The sequence below is a fragment of the Sceloporus occidentalis genome, unplaced genomic scaffold, assembly GCF_023333645.1.
Source record: "Sceloporus occidentalis isolate IW3139 unplaced genomic scaffold, rSceOcc1.0.p SCAF_7, whole genome shotgun sequence".
Classification (NCBI taxonomy): domain Eukaryota; kingdom Metazoa; phylum Chordata; class Lepidosauria; order Squamata; family Phrynosomatidae; genus Sceloporus; species Sceloporus occidentalis.
Genome location: NW_028316987.1, coordinates 64,286,065 through 64,309,359, shown reverse-complemented (window position 1 = coordinate 64,309,359; position 23,295 = coordinate 64,286,065). Strand labels below are relative to the sequence as shown.

General features: G+C 37.9%; 1 protein-coding gene across 3 annotated transcripts in view; it reads right to left on the bottom strand.

Annotated features, from left to right (window-relative positions):
• The window catches only part of LOC149309854 (thrombospondin type-1 domain-containing protein 7A-like), a 358,854-nt gene that overhangs the window by 75,865 nt on the left and 259,694 nt on the right, over positions 1-23,295 (bottom strand). For all 3 annotated transcript variants that reach the window (XM_089533152.1, XM_089533150.1, XM_089533151.1), the window contains 4 exons: positions 15,344-15,578; positions 13,610-13,725; positions 10,829-10,961; positions 6,565-6,668 (listed from right to left, as the gene is read on the bottom strand). In XM_089533152.1, the coding sequence (XP_089389278.1) occupies positions 6,565-6,668; positions 10,829-10,961; positions 13,610-13,725; positions 15,344-15,578 (588 nt within the window). The remainder of the gene's footprint in view (positions 1-6,564; positions 6,669-10,828; positions 10,962-13,609; positions 13,726-15,343; positions 15,579-23,295) is intronic.

Genomic DNA, 23,295 nt, shown 5'->3' with positions numbered 1-23,295 from the left:
AATATTGCCAAGAAAACCCTCGGATAGGTTTGCCTTAGGGTTGTCATAAGTCAGAAATGATTTTTAGGCGCAGAAATTTTTTTTTAGCTATTATGCTTTAACTTACACTTTGGGTCCCATACTGAGTAAAAGGCAAGATATAAATTAAACAAATAAATAAATAATGGTATCAGAGAGTGCACCAGGCACATAGTAACACAGCGATCTGGCATACAATGAATTTGCAAAGAAACACCGTATCCTTATTTTCTTATTTAGTAAATATACCTGTTATTCATCCACGGCTGTGAGGTCAGATGGACAACAACATGTTAAAATGTCTAACAACAACACAAATTATAAATGGAGGTCCATTAAAAATCATATTTGTCTTGAGAAGAGAATTTTGATGAGACATTTAATGGAGTATAAGAGCATACACTACTGTAGAAGAGATAGGGTGGTGTACTTGTTCTCTCTTTCAGTTTTTCATTTTTGTGCATGTTAAATACAATTAAGAGTTACGTTCCTTCAGCCAAGCACACAGAACTTTTTTTATATGTGCAAACAGCATCCAGGGCCAGCCCCTGCCCTCCCAGCACCTTATCACACAGCACCAGACTAATAATTAAGTACATTCACTTACTTCCAATTGATTACAGACATTAGCAATGAGGATAACAAATGTGATTATTCTGGATAAAGCACAAATAATTATGGAACATTTTCCATAAAACACACAGACACAGTTGCCAGTAAAACCAAATTTAACTTGGGACTCTGTTCACTTAACACATGGTTTTCCTTATTTAACGCTTAGGGTCTCCCAGAAGAGTGGTATGAAATAAAATACACTTCAGATTTTGTAGACAAATGATCTTGATGTAATTAGTGCTGATAACGTATTTTGAACTACACCACAAGAGGCCATAAACTGATAAATGATTATTGTGGGGATAATTAGGTACAAAGTCCATTCTGTGTATGCACATTAGTGCCATTTTGGTGCATTTAAATATATATTTACTTAGAGCACTCAGGCCAAACACTGCCAAATTCAATCTGAATAACCAGCTTACAGTGAACCCAAAGAATTAGATGACACGGTGTCTTTGTCGCGAGATATGCTACTTGATTTTCATCATATTTATGTTACTTGATTTTAATCATATTTAGGTAATCTCATTATTTTTTATCATTCTCTGTTATATTCAAAGCCAATATTTTGATTAAAGTCCATGGCTTCCTTTTAATGCACATATCTCCTTTTGAAAAATGTTTAGTGATGTGGGGCACTGAATGGCAAAACACTACATGTGGCTATATCTTATATCAAAAGGTAGCTGAAGAACTATCCTGTGGTCCAGACCAAAGGTTAATCGAGGCCTGCATTCTCTTCCCACTATAGCTAATGAGATGCCTACAGGCAACCTACAAACAGGACATGGGGCATGGAATAGAACCTCCTTGCTTGTGATACTCTCTGATATTGAGAACCATAATGTTTAACATATTGGAGTTTTATGTAGAACCATTGTAAGTGCTAGCCATTTATGGTCATAACTTTCGTAGGACACTTACATCCAAAACCGACTATAAAACAAACTTTTGCTTATCCAATGGTGGCATTTTAATTGATTCTCCTTGTTCTGCAGCTCCCCATGGTTCTTCCTACATGGTTCTACTACTGGTCTTTCAATCCAACTGAGCAAAATGGGGGCATGGAAGCCTTCAGGAGGGGAAAGGCATTGCCAAAAGTGGCCTCCGCAGCACCTGAAACAACCTCTGTCAAGCAGAGGGACACCTAGTGGATGCAACTCTGAAACTGAAGTGCTATTATGGTTTGCAGCTTTTTGTCTCATGGTTTGTAATATTTTAGTTGAAAAATCTGTTGACCGTTTCTTCAAAATTTCTTGCAATATGTATAGATACTGTATTAGCTGTTGCTGCTACCATGCATTTACATATCTGCTTGTCATACAAAGTATTTACACTTTTTGACACTGTAGCATGCTCCCATTTGATAAGTTTAGAAACATAAGAGCAAGCAAGGGGCCAGATCCACCATTTTTCTCAAAGTACTGTTCTAACAATAATTTACATGAAATTTAACATGCTACAAATTGATCTCAATAGAAAAATCTATCCAAATATTCTTCAGAAAACAGAGAAATCTTACACATTAAAAGCATCACATGAAATTGTTTAGTTAAGCATTTACAGACTTAACATGTCTTACTTGATCTGCATACATCTTCATTTGACTTCTTTAGGGCTATTACAGTGGAACCTCGCCATACGCGGGGGATCCGTTCCGGATCCTGCTGTGTATGGCGATTTCCGCCTATGCTCGAGCCCCATTGTAAACAATGGGGCTCATGCATGGCGGCGCAGAGGTGCGCGGGGCGCAACGGGCGCGCGCGTGGCGCAGCAGGCACGCACACCCATTCAACTGAATGGGACGCGCTGCCCCTTCCACCCCGCGCGCACCCAGCGGCTTGAGCGCATACACTCAAAGCCGCTTAAAAAAAGTCCGCGTATGCGGAGGCCCCACTGTATATACTTAAGACTCTAAAATCAAAAATAATAGATCCCTGACTTCCATGCCAGGGCATTGTCTAGTAGTCTATATGTTCTACAATATTTGTCTATGATATAAATTCTGCTATTTCCCATTTCAGTCTGGTTTCAGGCCAGGGTATGGCACTGAAGGAGCCTTAGTTCCTCTGACTGATGATCTTTGCGTGTGTATCTGCCTTCAAATCTCCCGTAATGCTACCATGCATTTACATGCTACCATGTAACCTATGGTGACCCCATGAATTCCATAGGGTTTGTTTGTGCAAGGAATACTCAAGAGGATTTTTTTCCAGTTCTTTCCTCTGAAATACAGCCTATAGCACCTGGTATTCATTGGGTATCTCCCATCCAAGTACTAACCAGGACTGACTCTGCTTAGATTTCAAGCTCAGATGGGATCTGGTGCCTTTAGGATATTCAGGCCAACTGATGACCCACTCTAGGGCAAAGACAAGGATGTGCCAGCCTGCTGATCCTCCTGGATATCTCAGTGGCTTTTAATACCATTGATCATGGTATCTTACTGCACAAACTCTGTGGGATGGGAGAAGAAGTCACTGCTCTACAGTGTTTTCGCTCCTACCTGGAAAGCCAGTTCCAGAAAAGTGTGTTGGGGGATTCCTGTTCAACTCCATTGGAGTGTCACAGGGTTCCATCTTATTCCCCATGCTGTTCAATATCTACAACAAACTGCTGGGGGAGGTCATAAGGGGATTTGATGTGGGATGCTATTAGTATACTGATGACACACAGCTCTACTTCTCCTTGGCATCAGAGTCAGCTGACCCCAAATCCAGGTGTGATAAGTCTCTTTGCTGCTATTCCAGTATTGCAGCAGTCAGTGCCATGAGGAGGCTCAATTCTCCTCTGCTCCTTCTGTCTCCCCCACTCACTATTCCAAAGGAGGTTAATTCTGTACCTGTTGGTTCATATTTTATAATTTTGCTGTATTTGTGTAACTATGGCAAAAATGATTAAAATTATTTGCATCCTTCCATAGGTCACTAAAATGAGTACCTAGCTTGTTGGAGGCAACTAGCTTACACACTGTAAACCGCTTAGGGAGTGCTTATGTGCATTGATAAGTGGTATAGAAATGTACTTGCTACTGCTACTTGCTAGAATTTTAATTTAATTGTTTTGCTCTAAGTACACAAACACAGCACAGCTATTTTTTAAAATGACAGACATGGGATTAACATGCATTGGACAGCATGTGGGAGGGGGGCAGATGAGGAGAATCAGACTCCTTCCTGCCACATGAGTGCTCTAATGCCAGAATTGAAGTTTTCACACCCATGCAGCTGCATTATAATAAGTAACATTTAGAGCCAGTGAAAAGGTGCACTACAATAACAAAAGGAATGCAGCATGGTAGCAGGACAGACATGACACCATGTGATAAGTACCGGCCAAATAACTTGTTGAAATTCTGCTTATCAGCCTTCTGCTGTAAAGTCCTTAATCTATAAAAGCTTTTATACTGGTCAAAGACCAAATAAATTTATATTACTATGAAAGCTTATGCTGTCAATGTTTCTCTTTCTGCTAGTCTCAAAGATGCTACAAGATTCCTTTGCATACTGATCCAGACTAACCCAGCTATGTCTATGAATTCTAAACCTCTTGATGTTCAAAATGAGTGATAGGCAGATATGTGCTACTTTTCCAGGACTACTATGCACTACATTTGCACTATTATGAGAGAAATCTTTTAATTCAAGTGGAATGACCTTTGTGCTCAAGTCCCACTTGCGTGTTTACATAAGATATCAGCAGAGGAACAGAATCCAAGACAGTTGCCAATCTCAACTCCAGAGAGGTTCCTGGCCAAAATAGCAAGGCTTTTGTAGGTCAGGCATGAAATAATGTGGAGTGGCTTTATCAAGGGAAAACTAAACATGGGCTGTACAATACTGTACTTTATTTCAATGAAGTCATTCCTGACCATATTTAAAAGATCCAAAATGACCCATTTTCTGTTCTTCTACAAGTAGCTTTAGAGAGATGAGATTTGGAAACACTCAACTAAGTCTTTTGAACAAGGTCAAAATCCATGGAGATACTCACACCAATGCATTTTTAATTCCTATTTGTGACCTGCATTTCTTACAGTCTTCTTGAGCCTCCATTTCTAAGGCTTTTGTTGTTTAATCCTTTTCCTGATTAAAGTGAACACTGTTTTCCCATGGTGCTGTGCCTGTTTTTATCATTGGCACTGAATTCAATTTGTTTGATTTTACTGTCTGGGCATACAACTATATAAACAAGAAACTGGGAAAGAAGAAAATGTTGAAAAGAAAAACACTCTTGTCAAAACTAGAAGGAAAGTGCCTCAATCTAAAGTTATGACATGTTCATTTATGTCGCCATGATTTGAAATAAAGGCTCAATTATCCAGGACAGCTAGAATCAGAGCTGTCTTAGAGCATGAATCATTCTGCTAATTTTCTGATTTATGCTGGCACTTTTGCAGTCATACAAGTTCAGTGTTAAAATATGCAGGAAAATGCAAATAAGCTCGCCTTTAATTGTAAAAGCAAGACATGAGTTTGTTCTCATTATCTCTGTGAACTGACAAGGGCAGTTTCCTTTACATATTTTCCCCCCGATTTCCGATTTTGCCTTTTCTCCATGTTCACCTGGTTTCCACCTACTCCAAAATAAACAGTACCATGGCTAAATATGAAAGACAGGCTGAATTCATTTGTGGACATATGCACATGTAAGTCAGTGAGGCCAAAGTCACCAGTATGCAACAGATGTATTCTGTTGAAAGCAGTGGAAGTGGAGTTATACAAACAGAACTTTCACCTGTGTCTTGCCTTTGCACACTGTGCATTTTGTATGGTGGTTGTATACTTTGCATTATGGTTATGCATCCCATGCTTTACATTGTGGTTGTGTATGCTATATTTTCCATTGTGGTTGTGCACTGTGGTTGTGAATTTTATACTTTGCATTGTGACTGCATATTCTAGACTTTACATTGTGATTGTGCATTGTGATTGTGTGTCATACTTTGCACTGTGCTTGTGCACGCTATACCTTGTATTGGGACTGCATATTACAGCTGGGCATCATTGTACAATAGTACCCAATCATTGATGTATTGCACAATGGTGCCATTCTGCATCAGGTTGCATAGTGCTGCTGTGGCGTATGTCCGCATACAGGTATTTATATTACATTAAGGGGATGTTGTTTTGAGGCCAGAGAATATCAACCATCTCCATCCCATTTCACCACTAACAACACTGATACTGTGGTGTTAACCAGCTCCAGCGCCGGCAACAAGCACAGCAGGGAGAAATTATTGATTTACATTTCAGGGTCTAGTACTATTAAAACTGGACCCTACAGTTTTCTCCAAAATACATTGGGGAACATATATCCCAAAGGTGTTATGGGGTTGATGGATGTAACAGTTTCTGCAGTACTTCACCTGAAACTTACTGGTACCAGGTTGCCCCCTGACATGATACTATTACCAATGCCATGCCACAGCTCTCTGGCAGCTTGCAGCAGGGTGGTGCTGACTGACACCACGCTCAGTCCCTTCTCAAACCAAGTGCTGACCTCATGCTAATAGAAAACTCCCAGCATGTGGAACAACAGTGGCCTAGAAAAGGTATTTCAGGAATGAAGTGGACACCTCTGAACAATACTTTCCAACACAGCTTCATCAAAAAAGCCCTGACAAGGATCAGAAATTTGTAACTGAATTTATCCTCAAATAAACATAAGAGGCAAAATTTAAGCTGGAAAGAAAATTTAATATGACTAGCTTCAGTTCTATAATTCTAAAAATATAAGGCATCTTGAGTTATCCATGCGACTGGACTGCTTTGTTTTACAAACTTCTTTTTGTTAAGAAAATGAAGCTCTAACCCTTACTACCTACGCAGGGAAATTTTCATGACACTTTGGAAGAATGCAAGGTCTCCCTATTGTGAAATCAGCAATACTGACTGATAGCATAAATTGCAGTTAAATTATGCTAACCTCTTGCTTGTAGACCAGGACCACATGTTTCCTGAGCACCAGGGCTATCTTGACGAACATACCATGGTACAAGTTGACACCTGCGCCATTTGTGTGTCTTCCACCTGCAGAAAGAAAATGACCACATGAACACAAGCCACAGCATTTATCAGAGTTTAAGCTGAGCTAATGCACAAATGTAACGTTATTAAGACTATTCTGTCCTTTTTAAATATCACTTTCCACATCTTGTTCCCTTTCTTAATTTTAACTTACTATTCATTTACATAAAGAAAAATCTACATATTTTGGCTGCCATTTATCTTCTCTGGATATGGCTTTTTATCTGGATATTGTTACAAATGACACTTACTTCATGATTTCCATTTCCAGATTTTGCAATTCTTCATTCTGTCATGTTTCTGAAGGATTCAAGTTTTCAGTAATGCACATTAAACTAAGAAGCAGGCCCAGCTCCCTTTTGTACAATGCTCTACAAGCTCCTTGTTTGTAGCCCCAGACTGCATCTATACTGCAGAATTAATGCAGTTTGACACCGGTTTAACTGTAGTGACTCCATCCTATAGAATCCTGGTATTTGCTGTGGCATCAGAGCTCTCTGACAGAGAAGATTAAATATCTCACAAAACTATAAATCCCAAAATTCCATAGCATTGAGTCATGGACCTGCATTTTCTATATTAAAATGTAGAGGAGTAAAGCAGTATCAAACTGCATTAATTCTGCCATTTAGATGCAGTCTCAGTATGTATTTATCACTCAAGGAACACCCAAAAGGGATATACAATCCTGGCTATGCAATGCATTTATTTATATTTATATTTATATTTGTTTGACATTTGTAGCTAGAAACATGCATTTCCCATACTGTATGCAATGTATACATGAAAAATGCCATGTTTCTGTAAGAATCTTAAAATGATTTTTACAAAATAAAAATATAAATATTTTTCAAAGAACGTGGAGCAGCCCTTTAACCTATAGTTGTTAGATAGCATCCATCATCCTCAGCAAGCATGGTCAATGGCAGGTGATGATAGGAGTTGTAGTACATCACCTGGGTTCCCATATTGGAAGTATTTTCCAAATTTATACAGCAAAGGATTTATACAGCAAACTGTGTTATTCACAATAAATCACAGATTCACAGATAGAAAGCTATCCCTAAAATTACCAGGAATCATACCACACAACACAGTTTCAATTTTTAACCTCCAGTTGTGTTATGCAAAACTTAACATTGAAATCAAGATAATTATTTGCATGTACCCTATTGTCTGAAGTTTTAAATTTGTTTTTATGAAAATGGCCTTCCATCATGCTTTGATAAATGGTGGTAACTTTAATTATAGCTGCAACATTTTCTTTTCCTCCTCTACGTTTTAATATAGAAAATGCAGGTCCAGCAAAAATAATAATAGCGACAACAATAATGACATTCTGAGTAAGAGAATGGTGAGACAGCCACATTTAAATTATTAAAATAAGTGCGTACAGAATTATTCAGATATGTATTCCATTCAATTATTTATTGCTTGGTATATATTTATATCTTACAAATAAACGTTTCACACAAAAGGCTACTCTAACTCTGTGCTGCTCAAAGTTTTAACAAAACAAAACAGAAGACTGTGTGAGATTATTTCCTCTAATTTCCATTTTTTTAAAAAAATATATACTTTATCTCAACATTTTCAGCATTTCTACCACTGGAAGTGTTTTTTTCACATTCATTTTAGGAAAGAATACATAAGACTCTTCACAATTAAATACCTACATAGCTTGGTTATTCTCCTTCTCCTGTCAGTCATACCTACAGACCTGAGTTGTTTGGGTGAAATTACTGTGGGAACAGCTGCTATAAGTCACTAACTTTTGTTCAAGCACTGAAAGCATAGTGACAGGTAGCTCTATGGCTAGCCAATCTGCTTAGCAAATCATAATTGTGACTTCCTGGGTGCAAGCCTGTTTCTGAACTGAGGAAGAGCAGACTTGGAAGTAAGTCATTAAAATGAACTTGAAATTATTTCCCTTTTTTCTTTCAAAAGTGAAATCTCATCTAAATATGTTTTCTGGTCCAAATGGAGATCTTCTGTATTCCCTTATTATCTCAGGATAGATCTGCCCTGCCTAGCTTCTGAAATCAGATGAGATTTCTGCCACACTGTTCAGGACAGTGTGGCAGAATGGGCACCAAACATTTCTCCTTTAGATGTTTAGGTCTGCAATCCTTCACCACGGACAATGCTATTTGGGACTGATGAGAGCTGTAAGCCACAACATCTTGAGAACCAACGTTTCCTCACCTGCCATGCTAAAATCATAATAGCCATGGGTCTTGCGACTCTTCTTTCAACTGCTCTGGCCTTGCCATCATTAGCATTAGCCATACCTGATCTTTTCCACTTTTTTATTTTTTGCAATATTTTATTTCCTAGATTTCCAAAACTTAGCCATTATTACATTATCATCATATAAAAAGATATCTAGCATGCTAACCTTATTCTCTGATTGATACGATCAGACACAATATGATGGATTCATCGTTGCTTCACAAATGAGCTTAACTATGGCATTTGTAAGTGGTCGTAGCATGCTACTGTCTCAACAAGCCTTCTTTCTATTGCTAAATTAAGATGACAAATTGCCTGTGAAACTCTGGCAATATCCCATTATGGGGAGAAGGAATTAATGTCAGAGCTCAGAAAGCTCCTTTGTGGCTCTGCTGCTCTCTGCGACTCCTTTGCTCCAAAGATAGCAATCACCATCACAAGCTGCTATGCACTCCAACCACAAAAGTCCTAGAAGATATTGGGTTGCTAGATTTTTTCACATGTTACATCAATATCTTAGTATTGGTAGTAATGGTAATGATATAATATTTATATAATAGACATAAGCTTTACAGGTGTTCTGTATATTCTGCCAGTGTTTTATATGTATATATTTACATTATGGGGAGGAGAGGAGCAGCCTGAGGAGTTTAGATTATTGAGGATTAATTACTGTGAGCCTTTAACTGTAGCTTGATCAGTAGATTTTTGCAAGTGTGATGACTAGTACCTTCAGCAAAATGTTGCAGTATGTAGAGCTCCAGGATTCCCATTGGTCAGTCATACCCTCTTCCAGTATCCATCTCCACTCCATCCCCTTCCAAGAAGCAGTAAACAATCCTGTGTCAACTGCCCCCTTAAATTTTTGTTCCTTTTTGTTGCTAAGATTATTTTCATTTTCATTTGCAAAATGTGAGTTCCCTTAAGAAGTATGAGCCCCCCTTTTAAAGATGGACTTTCTATTCTGACCACTTAATGGCCTATATTTAAAGAAAGAGTTTTTTGCTATCAGTGCATATGGATGCCTTCCACATGTGATGGACCACAACACCTATCATCATTAGCAAGCATAGCTACAGGGATGGGTGGGAGCTGTACTCTAAAAAAAAATATCTGGAAATCACTAGGTTCGGAAATATTTGTTAAAGAACTGTAAATGGTTCATTGGCTAAGGTTTGCACGTCCTGTTGCTGATAAAGACAAAAGAAAGGGTCAGGAAAAACAGTTGGCAACCATGAAATTAGCCAGAAAAAGATGATGGCTGGGCTGAGATTATGGTCAGGAATTTTCAGTTGTCATGCATGACCTAAACAGTGACCCAGCACCTATTAAAAGAACTCTAAATTCTGGCAATTTCTATGAGCAAAGCACTTGTAAAATAATTTGATTAAACTGTGAGAAACTCAGATCAAAAGTATGAGGCTGTAACAATGTTGGGCATTACAGAAACCTGATTCACTAAGGCTAAAGGTAGGCGATACTGAAATTCAAAAGAGCTGATACTCTCTTCCTATGGGAACAAACTAATTCCTTCCCCTCCCAGAGGACTAAACCAGACAAACTGTCTAGTCTGTATTTAAAAGTGATGTGATTTAAGTGTTTTGACTGGTGTCCTAGTATGTGTTCTTCCTCAGTTCCATATCTTGCAATAACAGCTTTTTTTTTTCATTATTAGTCATTGAAAGTAAGCATGGGATTAATCTGCATGTCTGACTGCTGTGTTCATATAGCTTAGTGGAAAGCCCACTCTCAGGATAGAAAATATGTTAGTAGTAGGTAATGCATATTCCTTTTCATGTCTAGTTGGAACCAATTTGCAAAAAAAGAAAGAAAGAAAGAAAGAAAGAAAGAGGGGGTTAAATTAAATATTTTTTCTCAGGAATTCAATAGTGAAAGAAGTTAAAGGAACATTTGTCCATGAATATCATCACCTGTAAAACAGGCAGACAGGAGAGGGGTCACAGTCCTTTTCTTCATACAAAGTATCAGGGCAGTCACGACCACCATTTGCAGGGAGCTGCAGTATAACACGATGTCGAGACTGTTTTGTTACTGAAGCACTCCCTGCAAACAAACATAAAAATGCATCTCCAGTTCAGACATATGACCAACATATTGGAATCATAGTAATGCACAAAAGAAAAGAAAAAAGCTGTAGCAAATAAACAAATTTATGGCTCAAAGGTTTAATAAATTTTTTAAACTGTTTGAAAAGGATAAAAATCACAGCAGGTCAATATGTGATATAGGACCTTAATAATAAAAGCTGAGCAAAACCTACATATAATGGCCAGAAACCTGTTGTTGTCTTCTGTATAAATTCCCCTTCAGAAGCTGGGCATTTTTATTTGATGCAGAACCTCTGCATTCAGCTAAAGGTTACACATGGAATGCCATTGTGCATTTAGATGTGCATGCACCTGCAATTCATATGCAGATGAACTTATACCTTTCAGTTGTACATTCAGTTACATATTCTGGTGTACATTTAGTTGTGTAATATTACCGTTCAAGACAATGATTGTGTAGTCTCCTCATGCAGAGATTTCTACAACGTAACACTCATACAGGATCTCAACAAATATATATGAAGAAATACCTGCTGCTATCTCATCTCTCATATTCTAGTTCTTTATAAATGAAAATTACCCATCTTCAAAGTCTTTCAGATGTAATGCCTATGTTATTTTACTTAACAGAACTGTACCCTACAAGTTAATACAGTATATTTAAACATTGGGGAATTTTCCCCTGTGTTTATTATAAACCATACTCTGTTACAAATAATCATATAAAATTGGGACGAGGAAACTGTGGCCACCAGATGTTGCTGAACTGTAACATCCACTGGATTCAGCCATTACAGCCAATAGTCTCAAATAATAGGTGTCTAACAACATCTGGCAAGCCACAGGTTCCCTATTCTTGATATAAAACATGATTCCTTCTTTTTTTCTTTTTATATTGTCCCTTTCATTGTTATGTACAGCCAAAAATTTGGGGCCTAACATAACTTTTCTTCCAAAATGAAATGAACAGACTTCAAATTTTGCTTTCAGACTTTTTTTAATCATACATGTAGACCAGCACAATGGACAAAATTCTGTCTTCCAGGATGCAGACTTGATTATATAATTTAAGTCCAACTGACTTCAGTGGATTCAGTGATTTGGCTTAGGCAGGATCCAACCCAATTTATGTGCCTGAATCATAAACATTTGCTGACTTCAAAATGGCAGCCTGAATGAATTCCTCCCAAAATTCAAAAATTCAATCCATCTTTTAAAAAGTACGCACACATGTACATTTCTGGAAGCCTATTACAGCCAAAAATATTGCATTAGTTAGATACAACAGTTTGTTGAAGTCTGTTGAAAACAAACATGGGGCTTTTTTTTGTCATGAATGGACAAGTACAAAAACATAAGTATTGCCTCACTATTAAGTTCATTAGAGGAAGTGCCTATCTTATTATTTAATATGCTTGGCTACTCTCCTCTCACATCAACATTCTTATATGTGCAGTGGTTCTCTGCATAAAAATAATAATGACCACAGAGTTTTTATAATTGCCATATTATTAGTAAAGAACAATAGCTGAAAATATTGTGTAGAAGCTTCTAATACTGCCAAACTATAGATGACATTGTGCCTGCCACAATGGAAGGAATATGCTCCATTTTTCTCTCCCCAGCCATCATGCTAAACCTTCTAGACTCCTCCTTAAGTCTCCACATGCTCTTTATTTTTCTCAAAAGGTTACAAGTTTAATCTGTCTAATCCTTCATTAGTTAGAGAATGCTCTAATCAGTAACCAGTACGGTTGTAAAAATGACTTTGTATTTCCCTCATTTTTTACAACGTGGAGCATTAACTGTGAACTATAAGGGTATCTTTTCAGTAGAACAACCCCATGGCTTTTGAAAATAGGTGGCAATGAGTAAGCACCATATGCCACAGGAGGATTAACACATATGAACAAGGAATTATATTATTGACTGCAGCTATGATAGCGCATATTCAGATGGATGTCTCTTGCTAAGCCCCAAAGAGAGAAAAAGTGATAAGGCAGAAATGTAGGAGGGATGCTAAGTCAGTTTTATTTTTAAAACATGTTCTGTAATTATAACTGAGTTGCAAATGAAAAGTAAAAGGAAAGTAAGATACTGAATGACTCGAAAAAGCTGTAGCACTGAAAATGTAGCAATATATGCTGAAATACAATGCAGAGGATTATTTGATGTGTTGTTTTAATGGAAAAGAAACACTAAGATTCACTTATTTTTATAATTCCGTTCTTTAGAAATATGCAAAATATATTGTAAAAGTTAAAAAAAAACCTTTATTTGCCAAATATTTATGTTCTAAGGGGCTTCAGCTATTTGCATCTTTGTTCTCAGTCTGTATTACTACATCGTAACCAATCTGTTAATTTCATTGAGACTTGACCATAACTTCCACTAAAATGACGGCACAATGAAAGCAAAGAAGAAATAATTTTAAAATTATTTGCATTAGTGTTTCTCACTCTACTGAACAATCAGATCTCAGATTCTAGGAGGACTAAGTTCTAATGGCGCCTAAAAATTTAGAACGAAGAAACAAGAGTTATTGCCTAGAGTGCAGATGGTTAAATAACAAAATAATTCAATTTTAGAGAGACAGACAGTTGGGCCAGAAGATGTCCACCAGTAAATACTCAGCATCAGTACCTTCTTGACAGGAGGAAGGACAAGGTGTCCAGTCACTGTATGGAGTTACAATACAATCTTTCCTGCAGGGCAGCAAGCAAGGTCTTACAGTCTCAGGTCGAAGGCTTTCAGGACACCTAAAAGGAATAATGGAAACACAAAAATTTAAAAAGTATATCATATTGAAAAAAAAATATTCAAAAGCTATCACATGGCTGTGGGGCTAAGACATAGTTACAATAATTAGGATTTTAGAAATTGGATAGAAGGACAATATCTCGCATTGATGCGCCTACAGGCGGCTTTTCTTGTGGGCTTCCTTCACCAAAAGAGCTACCAATGATATAAAAAATATTGTCTGTACACTTGTTATTCCAGGTGGCTTCCAATTATCCCAATGACTGCTAAAAGAACTATTCTGTCCACGTACTTTTAGCAAAGGTTTAATAATTTGTCATGGTGCCAAAACTGTCACATCTTTAAACAGGTCCAATTCTTTATGACTTGCTTTAATGAGGAGGAGGAAAGCTGGATGTATATATACATTACAGCTTTTCCATGGTTAGGGTGAGCTTTGCTAATTGTGCCATGGTTAGAAAGTATTATCTGTGTGCTCTTCTGTTTATGCATGTAATGGGAAGAGGAACCCACATCTAATCCTCTCCTGGGAAACACATGGCATCTTAGTTGAACCAAGAGGGGGTGGGCTGTCAATCTACTATATGTCATTGACTGTCAAAAATTAAAAACAAAATTGTTACCATATGGTGGATCCATCATCTTATTCCCTGTCTCAGCTGTTCATCTTAATCCTTGCCTAAGGGAACCTTCAGTGATATAATTGGTCTGTGCTGAAATCTATCTATTGTCTAAACCATTTGTATCTAGATTCTGTATTGCCTTTAAAACAAATGACTAAGAATATAACTACACTACAATTTAACAAATCAATGAATCAATCAAAATACCACTCTATTTTTGATGATCACAAGGTAAGAGTAGCATCTGATAAAAGTAACTTTACGCATCTTTCAAACAATTTAAAACAGCATAATCAAAACAAAACAAATGTCTCCTGTCTTTTCCTCCCTCTCTTCCTCCTCCTTTTCTCCCCACTTCCTTTCTCTGATGTACAAGCTTATTCAAGGTCAAATTAAACTAATTTGGTGAAGTCTGTTACTTTCAAAGTAAGACCAATAATATTGATTTTGTCATATCAAAGTAATCCTTTCTATTAAGGAGAGCTGAAAACATGGTTCCCATTTGCACTTCCATGTACCTCTTCTACTCTTTAAAAACTTATTAAATGACATAAACATAATGGTTCAGGGGATCAACTAGCTCCTATCTGTCTCTGAAGTCTATGAAAGCTCATGCTGCCAATTTCTTTCTTTCTTTTCTCTATGTACTGATTCTACACACTAACACGGCTATATCTTTGAAATCTACCAGTTAGTCTCAAAGGTGCTGCAAGAGCTCTCTACCTATCTGTCTCTGTTTCACAGTGCTGGCTTCCATTCTGTACTGCCATCAGCTCTCTTTGCATTAGTCAAAAAAGCAAAGTATGAAGGTATGAAAACTTGAAACAAAAGGAAATGCCAAAATTTCATGAGCCACCAAGGTAATTTGTTTCTTATAAATGGTGCTTATTTTTATGCTGTACAAATGGAAGGAGGGGATGGAGGAGAGATTTAGAGAGAGAGAGAGAGAGAGAGAGAGAGAGAGAGAGAGAATAATCAATTCCATGATATTTACTTTTTGGGTCCTACTTGTCCCACATTGACCCTCACACAGATGACTTTTCTTGTCTGCATTCCAACAGCACAAGTGGCCTCCCCATTCCAGCCAGCAGAAGAATTGAATGCTGACACAGAGACATCCTCTATACATTGGCCCCAAGCTCCTGTCTGCCAATAGTACACTGTACATGGGTGTTCATTGCAGTTGCGTGTTTCCTGAAGTGAACTGCTGTTTGGGCACTGAAGTCCACCTGGAAGAAGAATCACATGAGTGCACAGCAGTAAAAGGAGAACACACTGAAACTATAATTTAAAAGATCAAGCTAAACACACAGGCTTGGCTTTCACTTCTTTGTTGCTAGGATATGAAATTTTAATCAGGACAAGTGAAATCAAACAAAAGCACTGAAACCTAGTTGTCACTGTTTTAAGCCTCTGGGCTTCAGTGCTTCATACTACAGGTGTGAGTCTATATGACTGAATGCTCCTCTATTCATCACCATCCCTACATACAGAAAAAACTAGAGAAAAAGCATCTTGGGCTACACTCCTCCCCAGTTATTTGGGTTTCTGTATGGAAACTTTCACACATACATATGGACACATGATTTTATAGCATCAAAGAGCACATCAGAAAATTTGTTTCCAAAAGGGTTAAGCACTTAAAAGTATGTATTTATTAGAGTGATTAGTAAAACAGAAATACAATATTTGATTATTGTGGAAAGATGTACCAGCTTCCACCAGCTCTAACTGCTCTAAATAAAAGTCATCTGTGCCATGTTAATAACAACTGCCACCTTGGTACAGCTATGTTTATGTGTGTATGTACATACACACACACACATTATTAACTTAAAAAAATTAAATGGTATGTTCTGGCTCAAAAAAAAAAAAAACACCAAAAAACAAAACAAAACCCTTCTTAAACTCCATGAAAAAAGAATTTGCAGTTTTTATCAGAGTACTGCTGAAATCCTCAGAAATGTGCATTATCACACATGTGGCCATCTGCTTTGTATACATTCGGATGGCTGTGCATTTTTGGCAGAGGGTGAACAGATGCAAACAGATGCAAATTTGCACAGGAAGGTGAAGACAACTGTCAATGCGAACTTGTGAAATTATGCATCAGTTCACATAGTACACTTGCATGTAGACTAGCCTCTTGTACTATCACCAGGACTTGCTTTCTCTGACATCACCAGAGGGCATTCGTAGTTATCAGTTTCTGGCCCTCGAGTTTTAGACTTGAGAGGGAAACCACAGCTGCAGATGTCAGATGCTGATACATCAGGAAAAAATATGCAAATATTTCTGATTTGTTAAGGAATCACAGTTGTCCATCCCCATATTACATCACACAATCTCAATTGTTTTTGTTTTACACCCATTAGTAACTGAATGAACACACCCATAGAATAGCACAGAACATTAAATATTTGATAAACTACTGTCTAAACTATAATTGATTCATTAAAGTGCTTAATCAGCTAAATGCTTCTAGGTCTATGTTTGGTGAGAATGCTTTAGTAAAAGCTGTCTTCGAAAACCAACCCATATAATCTGGGCAAGTGTGGGCATGACACCTCGAAGGAACATAAATCAAACATATAGATTACTCTTGGTGCATTTTTCTAAGAACGAGAAAGTATTGTTCTTTGAAAAGTATGCCAGGAGTCTGGTTCAGGTATGCGATGTGGCCGAATCAGGCACAGAGGCATGCAATAATCTCCTATATGTTGAAATATGGACAAGACCTAGAACCAATTACAGGGTTATTTGTGAGCAGTTGAGGTGGAAATGGCCTTCAGCTGTATGTATTATCTTAATCACCTGCTGAGGTAGCTTTCTTTTGTGAATCACTTTTTCTTAGCTTTTTTCTTTTGCACTATATTTTGTCTTACCCTTACCTACATCCACTCATAATTTAATTTGATCAGACTACACTGAAAACTCTAAAATGCCTGGGGGTACATCAGCTCAATGACTGTGGCAAAGCAATTTTAGCCAAAGGCACAAGAGGCTGCCTGAGAGGAAGGTCAAAAGGACCACTCCCCCCCCCCCCCGCCACCGCCATGTGATACAGAAGTCAACCAGAATAGTATTTATTCATGAGGATGGAAAAGTTACAGTGGAGGGCAGGAAGCCACACATATCTGCTCCATCTTAAAACACCTCAGTTTTGCTTCCCATCCAATATATGCCCCTTTAGCCTGCCTATTGACTCTTGACCCTACAATGTAGCCACACTGCAGTTATAACAGGTTGATACCATCATAACTGCCATGGCTCCATCAAATCCTGTGAGATTTGTAGTTTGTTGAAACATTTAGATATGTCTTCTACAGTGAATTAGTCTACCCCTTTGTAATTTATGACTTAAAGCACTCTGGTGAAAAATTCTAAGTACCCCAATAAACTACAAAGCCAGAATTCTACTGGATGGGACCACAATAGTAAAATTGGTAACAAAGCACTATAGTTGTATAGTGAGGAGATATCTTTGGTGGTTTAAAAGAAATTTTCTTGACAGTTATACTTGTGAAGGATTTTTTTTAAAAAATAAACTATTCACTGTCTTCAAAACAAGCAAAGTTATGAGATGTAAACATGGTACTGCATCAGGAAAAGAAGTCTGCCTGGATAATTCTTGCCAAACTATAGACAAAGCTTTGGCTTTGGGAAAGAGAGACAATTTGTTTCCCAGTAATTGGACGTAAACATATCCTGGCTACTACTTTACATATAAATGTGACTTAAGATTTTAAAACTGAAAAACTTCCAACTGTCTAGAAGAGGCTTTGCTGTAAAAATGAAAACCAATGCAAGTCAGTAATACCCAAATCAGCCTATGCATTCTGGCAGAGTTCCTCCAAATCAGTTACCATTTGGCCTTTTCCTTCTCAGACTGTCTCCCCACTAATGTATTAATTTAAATTTGGCGTCATCAATTCCCCGAAAGGTTGTTGCTGAAATTCAGCAATATTTTAAAGACTTCAGGGGCTTAAAGCTGGGTTGTCAAGATATGCAGCTTACCTCTATAGCGGATGTGGTTTATTGATTCCATTCTGCCTAAGGGCCCTTACACACTATACAATTACAGCCCTATGGTAATTTAACTGCCATAGCAGTATCCTATGCAGTACAAATTCTGTAAATTCTGGATGAGAAGACTGAAAACCTTTGGTAAACTGAAAATCCCAGGATTTTATAAGATGACACTATGCCAGTTAAAGTGGAGTCAGAGCATCATAACTATGGAGTGTGAAATCTGTTAAGATCTACTTTCTACAAAATCCTCATGCTATCAATGACTTAGGCCTGTTACAGACTGCCAAAATAAAGCTGCTTTGGGTCTCTTTGGAGGTATGCTGTTTAAATGATGCATGGGTCCTACGAGCCCAGAGGTCGCGCCAAAGCCACACTCCATTCCTAAGCACTGGAGTGCAGCTTTGGTGCAGCTTCTGGATTCTTAGGATGCATACATCATTTAAACAGCATACTTCCAAAGAGACCCAAAGCAGCTTTATTTTGGCAGTCTGTAACAGGCCCTACTCACCTAATGTTTTTATCTTTTGTCTTTTAACTGGTATGTTTTAAATGGTTTTAATTCTATGGATGGTTTAATTTCATTTTAGCAATACCTTTCATGTGCTTTTACTTTTGTCTTTCTAAGTGCTATTAACTATATTCATTTCAATTTTTTGTTAACTGCCTTGCATCCTATTATTGGGGAAAGGGTAGGCTATAAATGAAAGAAGAAAGGAGGAGCAGGTGGGAATGTACACCCACAGAATAGGAAACGTGTTTTATGTCTGTCCCACAAGCTGCCTTAATCTAATTCTAACTCCTTTTTCTTTTCTTTTTTGTAGGCATTATACTGTAGATATTCCATGGAGATTTATCTAGTGCCCATTGCTAAGTAAATAAATTGAGTCTACAAAAATATTTCTGCCCTCAAAAAAACAATGTCATTAAGAATCTCTAAGATTCTCAATACCTTCAGTTTTAGTCAGTTGGCTAAATCATGGAATAAGACATGGAGAAATAAAACATGCATTGTGTGATAACCCACAATCATAAGATTAGAGGGACCCACAACAACAAAAAACTCCAGCTTCAATTCCTGACATTTCCAGGTAGCTGGATTGCAGAAGACATTTACCCAAGACTGAGATCATGAAGAGCCAACATCAAATGATAATAGGTTAGATAGCTTTTCCCAACCTGGGAACCTCCAGACAGAACAGTCCTCAGCCATCGTAGCTAATGTCCATAATACCTGAGGGTGATGAAACAGGTCCAAATACACTGAGGGCACCAGGTTGGGACTAGGCTGGTTTAGATGAAGAAAAGATATATTTGATTAGCTTTTATAAAAAAAAAAAATTGACTGAATCCTACCTACCTAAAGTAAAACCACCGAATGAATGGGATTTACCTATGTGTTGACTTCCCAATCAATAATTCACTGAATGGATCCATTCTAGTTGGGACTAACTAACAGGTCTCCAGCCAGTTCTCTGTTTTTAGTTCCTATAGACTCATCTGATTAGTTTTTTTCTATTATTATATGAACATATGGTTTGAATGGACTGTCAGCAAATTATGAACCGTCCCTTTAAAGTACAAGTAATACAAATCATATGACCTGCACTTATTTAGAGATTAAGTGTTAATTTTGAATTGACAGCTGCAAGATGAAAACAGTGGTAACAATATGTCTAAGATGGGGATCATAGTAAATGGTTATAACATTTTCCCCATAGTATTTTAATTTATTTTTTTACTATCCCCTGAAGACACATGTTGGTATTTAAAATGTATTGGGAAATTTGGAAGAAATCCCATCAATTAGCATGTCTTGGATGATTAGCTTTGCAATCTTTTAATTTTAATTATATTTTTAACTCCTTTGGGGGCTAAACTGAAAAGCAATTTATTTTGCAGGCGGCGGGGCACTAGGGTTGTCACCCAAGAAGAACAGGGTGCAGCAGCCCAAAAGAGTTTGGAGACCACTGGTTTAAATACTTTTTAACTTTTGTTATTTTGTAATTTTTTTCTCCTTGAAATTGATAGAGAAATGGCACTTTACTCCAGTTAAGTTAGCTAGAAGTACAGGTAGCACATCTTTTAAGTGCTGGAGGGGTTGTGATTGTATGGGTACATTTACACACAGGTGAGTACGGCCCCATACCGACAGGCCAAAATAAAGCTGCTTCAGGTCACTTTGGAGCTATGCTATTTAAATGATGCATGCGTACTAAGAGTCCAGAAACCGCACCAAAGCCACAATCCAATCCTAAGGACTAGAGCGCAGCTTTGGCACAGCTTCTGGACTCTTAGTACGCCTGCATCATTGAAACAGCATACCTCCTAAGTGAGCCGAAGCAGCTTTATTTTGGCCTGTCTGTATGGGGCCTAGATTGTGATAAGATTTATCAATTTTGGGTCTCTGTACTTTCAGTTATTTCAAGTATCACAAACCAACGCCTTTCCCCTTGCCCTTAGTCTGTATTTAATGATAATAATAAAAACCTAAAATAAAAATACATAATGTGTTTCCTTCTTGCTATTATTCATTTGGAGATAGCACAGAACTGGAAGATGGGTTGCTTACTCATGGAGAACTGATGACAAAAGAGCTGTAACACCTGATTAATGGTAAAGTTATCAGACAGGATCAACAGCCCCACTTCATATCATACGCCTTTTGAGAAGACTTTTGACTTTTGTTAATTTTTTAGAACAACCTCCTCTGCCCGCAACTCAAGACCTGAACTGATTTGACCTATTTGCTCCATGATATATATTGTATTCATGAATTTTTAACTTTTCTTAATGGATTATGATTTCAGTAAATTTTAATTAATTTTTAAAAATAATAAAATGCAATTTTAAAAAAAACTATGTGTTTTAAAATCTATTGTAAGCCACTGCAAGTCTTGAATTGGGAAAAAGGCAGGATACAAATAAATAAATGAAACAACCAGTTTACTGACATCGACAGCTATTACCAAAACTGAAAACAGGGAATGGCCTCCAGTAGACTGTGGCCTATAAAAACAATGACAGCATATACTGCTGCAATGAGTAAAATATTACCACATACTGCTGAAGGTGAAAAGACAGCCACCATTTGTCAGGCAGCACACGGCAAAATTCCAACGTGGATTTAGTGCCATGCCAAAGACAATAGATTTGATTGAAATAAAGCTTAAAAACTATAATCTAAACTGATATGGTTTGAATTTGGAATTTAATCTAGGACGTTAAAGTGACATGTCAGCAACTTTCAAAATGATATTATGGTTCTGGCAGATCTTTTATTCATAAATTCTATGCAATCTCCAGTGCTCAGGTTTAATAAAACTATTTAAGAACACATGCAACTGTTTTGATACAATTATTTATAATTTGTATGGATGTCATATTTTTACACAATTCTCCCAAGCCATTTCCTGTCCAGATTACTGATCATACTCGAGCCTGCTTAATTTCTCATGTTCCTAGATAAGAACTGGGCCATGTACAAAGTCTGTTCATAGTAGTCCCTTCACAGCAAAGATGAGGAAGGTGTAACTTGTGGACCACATGAATCCTGAGCCCTACTTTTCTGGCCCCTAAAGCCCCCCCCCCCCCAGCAGTCTCACAGAATCGCAGAGCCATGCCCATTTTTTTTTTAAAAAAAAGAGCATTTTTTTCCCACCCTGAACTGCATGCAAATGCAGTGATTTGTCTTCCCCTGCCCTAATCCATTTGTTTGGATTTCAGCCAAAATAACAATTGGAAGTGATAGGGAATGATCTCTTGTGTACCCCAACACAACAATGTAGCCTATGGAGGTGCTGGAGTGAAACTTGGGGGGTGGGTTGCAGTTGCCCACCCTGAACTAAAGCAACTCCCATCACCCTTCTAAGTGAATGAAGCTTTTAAAGCTCTTATCTCTGTGAATGCCTCCTTACATTATGAAAGTAACTATGGCTGCAACCACACCGCAGAAATAAGATAGTTTGACACCACTATAACTGCCATAGCTGAATGCTAGGAAACTCTGGGAACTGTAGTTTTGCAAGACATTTAGCATTCTCTGTCAGAGAGCACTGGTGCCACAACAAACTACAATTCCCAAAATTCCATAGCTTTGAGCCAAGGCAGTTAAAGTGCTATCAAACTGGATTATTTCTGCAGTGTGGATGCAGTCTATGGCCCGGTCGATACCTTTCAGAATGTCAGGGCTGGCGGCGGCCTATTTCCCTCTGGAGGGAAGCCACAGCCCCCAAACCGCACGGCTTCCCTCTGGCGTAAAAAGAACCTGGTGTTTCTGAGTTCTTTTTAAGGTGCCAGAGTGATGTTGTGAGTGCGCCACTGGCGCACTCGCGACATAAGCAACCTTGCAGACACTGAATGACGCTTACGTCACAATGGTTGTGCCCGTGTACACGGGATGGCGCCATTAGTATGCCACCACTCCGTACTAGGGTTAGGAACCATGCAGTTGGTGCACGGTCCGTTACCCTAGCATCACGGCCGCCATGCTCTTTTCAGCCCGTCTGTCTCAGGCCTATGCTTCACATCATATTTATCTATTAATATAAGATAAAGCACAGTAAAATTCAGCTATTCACAAGAATGGAGAGTTACCTAAACATACCCGCAGACGTCATTTTAAATGTGATTTCATATTTTCCCTACCTTTCTCTGTAACATATTCTTTTCCTTAACGTCCCTTTGGAACCCTTTCTATTGTTAACTTCTAAACCAGGGCTGGGGAATGTGTGGCTTTCCAGCAGTTTCTTGATTGTGACTGCCATGAACTTATGGTATGAACAACAATAACCATTAATAAACGATAATGGGAGTTGCAGCATAACAACTTTTGAAAGGCAACACATTTCCCATCTGTGTTCTAGCCAAGCAAGTTAATATCTTGAAACTGTCAATTCTTAAGCATATCTGTGAGAC